The sequence below is a fragment of the Sinocyclocheilus anshuiensis genome, unplaced genomic scaffold (assembly GCF_001515605.1).
Source record: "Sinocyclocheilus anshuiensis isolate Anshui unplaced genomic scaffold, SAMN03320099.WGS_v1.1 scaffold137, whole genome shotgun sequence".
Lineage (NCBI taxonomy): Eukaryota > Metazoa > Chordata > Actinopteri > Cypriniformes > Cyprinidae > Sinocyclocheilus > Sinocyclocheilus anshuiensis.
Genome location: NW_015537932.1, coordinates 61598 through 65728, shown reverse-complemented (window position 1 = coordinate 65728; position 4131 = coordinate 61598). Strand labels below are relative to the sequence as shown.

At 35.5% G+C, this 4131-nt stretch overlaps 1 protein-coding gene across 1 annotated transcript in view; it reads right to left on the bottom strand.

Moving 5' to 3' along the window:
- mybbp1a (MYB binding protein (P160) 1a) overlaps nt 1-4131 on the bottom strand; it is a 30139-nt gene that overhangs the window by 23890 nt on the left and 2118 nt on the right. The window contains exons 2-7 of the mRNA XM_016446669.1: nt 3652-3747; nt 3486-3569; nt 3296-3370; nt 3021-3128; nt 926-1116; nt 340-507 (exon numbers count right to left, since the gene is read on the bottom strand). Of these exons, the coding sequence (XP_016302155.1) occupies nt 340-507; nt 926-1116; nt 3021-3128; nt 3296-3370; nt 3486-3569; nt 3652-3747 (722 nt within the window). The remainder of the gene's footprint in view (nt 1-339; nt 508-925; nt 1117-3020; nt 3129-3295; nt 3371-3485; nt 3570-3651; nt 3748-4131) is intronic.

Here is a 4131-nt window from a genome sequence, read left to right as displayed (position 1 = left end):
ATGTATGGGAAACTGGTAATGTATATCGAAATATCGGAAATGTGTTTAAAAATCATATCACCGTTATTGAAAAAAATAATATCGCGATACATATTGATATTGAATTATTGTCCAGCCCTACTACCATCCCAGATCAACACTTTCTACGAACTTAACAGTTACATTCTAAGACACTGAAAACATTTTACACAGTTAACAAAAAGATGTCAGATATTATTATGTGCAAAATAATTCCTAATAATCAAATGTGGTGAAGTAATATCCGGGCGTGCCCATATCTGGCATATATTAGACACTTGAACTAGCAGGTTAAGGTTTGGCTACACATGTTAAACTCACTGTGTGGGTCCAGGCATCTCTGACAGCATGCCTTTGATAATGGCTTCATTCCAGAACATCTCGAAGTTGTCCTCTCGCAGAGACGCCTGTAACAAGTCAAACGCGACCGGGGGAAGAATGTTCTCCTTCTTCACAGAACGAGCGGCCGTCTTCAAAACCTCCACCAGCCTGCAAGTGCACATCAAAAGAATTGATAAAACAATGAAGCACAAAATATTCAAGCATGTTTTTAACTTACCACTTATGAAACAACATTTTTAAATGAAATTAACACAATAAATATGCAACTAAAAAATAAATAAATAAATAAATCATACTAACAAGAGCATGTTTTAACCTACCATGTGTAAAACAACATTTTGCTCTTTCAAATAAAATCAACAAAAAATAAGCAAATAAGTAAAATAATAAATAGTGATTCATTATAATAAATAATTATAGAATTACATTATTTCATATACAATTTATTACATTATAAATTCATTTTTAATAAACCATTTAAAAAATCTAAAATGTAAAATATATAATTAATTATATAAGTAAATAGACTCTAAATTAAAATCATTTAAAAGTCAGACACACTTACTTCGGCATGTTCTCTTTAGTAATGACTGCAGTGGTTCCCAATAGTTTCTTGAGTTTTTTGGGTTTGAGCACAGAGGGGAACTTCTGCAGGGCCACTAGGAGGAGCTCGAGCTGCTCGGGAGTGTTGAGGGCAGAGGTCAGGTCAGACTGCAGGGCGCTCAGGAGCACCTCTTCAAACACCTCCTTCGATGTCTACGCAACAAACACAATGCAAACTAAACATTATAGAAACGAGAGACAGTAAAAGATCATCAACAACTGAGAGTTTATCTGAATCCCCAAATGGCTCCAGTAATCAGTGTCACATGATCCTTCAGAAATCATTCTAATGTGCTGATCTGCTGCTCAAGAAACATTTCTTACTATTATTACTAATGGTGAAAACAGCTGTTCTGCTTAATATTTTTTGGAAGCCACGATACAGTATCATTCAAAGGATCCTGGGAAAAATGTTCAACATTGACAATAATGAGATCCATTCATAAAAAAATGAGCACTGATAATAACTGATCATAATAATTCAGCACCAAATTGAAAGAAAATAAAATGATTTCTGAAGGATCATGTGACACTGAAGACTGGAGTAATGATGCTGAAAATTCAGCTTTGCATCACAGGAATAAATGATATCTCAAAATATATTCAAATAAAATACAGTTATTTTAAATTGTAATAATATTTCACAATATTGCTGTTTTTACCATATTTATGGTCAAATAAATGGTAATTAATTATTCCAAACTTTTGACTGATAGTGTACAACTATAATACAATACAATACATTATAATATAATATAATACAACAGTTATTATTATTAATACTACGTTAATTAATATATGTGACCCTGGAGCACAAAACCAGTCTTAAGTCGCTGGGGTATATTTGTAGCAATAGCCAAAAACACATTGTATGGGTCAAAATGATTGATTTTTCTTTTATGCCAAAAATCATTAGGATATTAAGTAAATGTTCCATGAAGATATTTTGTATATTTCCTACCGTAAATAAAATAAAATAACCATATCAAAACTTAATTTTTGATTAGTAATATGCATTGCTAAGAACTTCATTTGGACAACTTTAAAGGCGATTTTCTCAATATTTTGATTTTTTTTGCACCCTCAGATTCTCAGATGTATCTCGGCCAAATATTGTCCGATTCTAACAAACCATACATCAATGGAAAGCTTATTTATGCAGCTTTCAGATGATGTATAGATCTCAATTTCAAAAAATTGACCCTTATGACTGGTTTTGTGGTCCAGGGTCACATATAGATATCATTGTTATACATGTTAGGGCACTTCTACAAACACTTCTTTCAATGTCTATACAACAAAATTAGGAGGGAAATAATACAACTACAATGACCTCTGACAGGATGTCGACCATGGTTTTTCTGGGCAGGTCTCTCAGGTGTTCTCTGTAATGGGACAGACTCTGCAGGAGCCGCACACACTCCAACATGACCTGCGGCTCCTGAGGAATGAGAGACAGGAAAAGATCATCAACACAAATCAGAGTTTATCTGAATCCCAGACTGCATCCCAAATGATATGCAAGATAATTAGTGTTTCCAAAATCTATTTCTTTCCAGTGATTTTTGCCCATATAAAATCAACAACGCAACACTACGATTCTCTGACCTTATGCAGACGTGTGGACTGAGACAGGGCGAGCACGCCGAAGAAATTCCCAAACGCTGCATTTCTGATGAATTTCTGTCAAAAGAATTGAAGCATCACATCAAAAACCTATGAGCTCCATGATTATGACAGAAGATGATTAGGATTATAAAGTATTAAGGCCACATCAGGTTCCATGTGAAATCCTCACCTTTTTGGCTGTCTGGAGGTTATGCTTTTCTTTGACGCTGTCTAGTGTGGATTTCAGGGAGATCTCCTCAAATACACTCAGCAGCTTCATACAGAAAAAAATAATAGTCATATCTAATAACTGCTATAAAAAGACGTGAAGATAAAACTTGACTGGTTAAAAATACCTGAGCGAGTGCAAATGTTAGGGCACTTCTACAAACACTTCTTTCAATGTCTATACAACAAAATTAGGAGGGAAATAATACAACTACAATGACCTCTGACAGGATGTCGACCATGGTTTTTCTGGGCAGGTCTCTCAGGTGTTCTCTGTAATGGGACAGACTCTGCAGGAGCCGCACACACTCCAACATGACCTGCGGCTCCTGAGGAATGAGAGACAGGAAAAGATCATCAACACAAATCAGAGTTTATCTGAATCCCAGACTGCATCCCAAATGATATGCAAGATAATTAGTGTTTCCAAAATCTATTTCTTTCCAGTGATTTTTGCCCATATAAAATCAACAACGCAACACTACGATTCTCTGACCTTATGCAGACGTGTGGACTGAGACAGGGCGAGCACGCCGAAGAAATTCCCAAACGCTGCATTTCTGATGAATTTCTGTCAAAAGAATTGAAGCATCACATCAAAAACCTATGAGCTCCATGATTATGACAGAAGATGATTAGGATTATAAAGTATTAAGGCCACATCAGGTTCCATGTGAAATCCTCACCTTTTTGGCTGTCTGGAGGTTATGCTTTTCTTTGACGCTGTCTAGTGTGGATTTCAGGGAGATCTCCTCAAATACACTCAGCAGCTACATACAGAAAAAAATAATAGTCATATCTAATAACTGCTATAAAAAGACGTGAAGATAAAACTCGACTGGTTAAAAATACCTGAGCGAGTGCAACACTGTATCCTGACCGAGCCTCGTCTCTTGTGTGAGAAAGGCCATCCACTAGTCTCTTCAGTGAATACTTCAACTCATCCGGCTAGATGAAAACATGAAGCAAACATGCATTTCTGACATGAATCTGAATCCACGGACTATCATGCAAGCTCACATCTTTCATGCATGATTCTTCATTTAAGGGCACTTTTTGACTATTGGGTTAAAGCATTGGAAATCAGTTGCTATGGTGATCTCTTTCTTTGGTAATAGCAAATTAACTGAAAATGTGATTTTTACAATACATAGGAAAATACATGATAGAATAGATTTTATCAATTTATTAAAGGGGTCATATGATGCGATTTCAATTGTTCCTTTCTCTTTGGAGTGTTACAAGCTCTTGGTGCATAAAGAAGATCTGTAAAGTTGCAAAGACTAAAGTCTCAAATCCAAAGAGATATTCTTTATAAACGTTAAGAGTCAA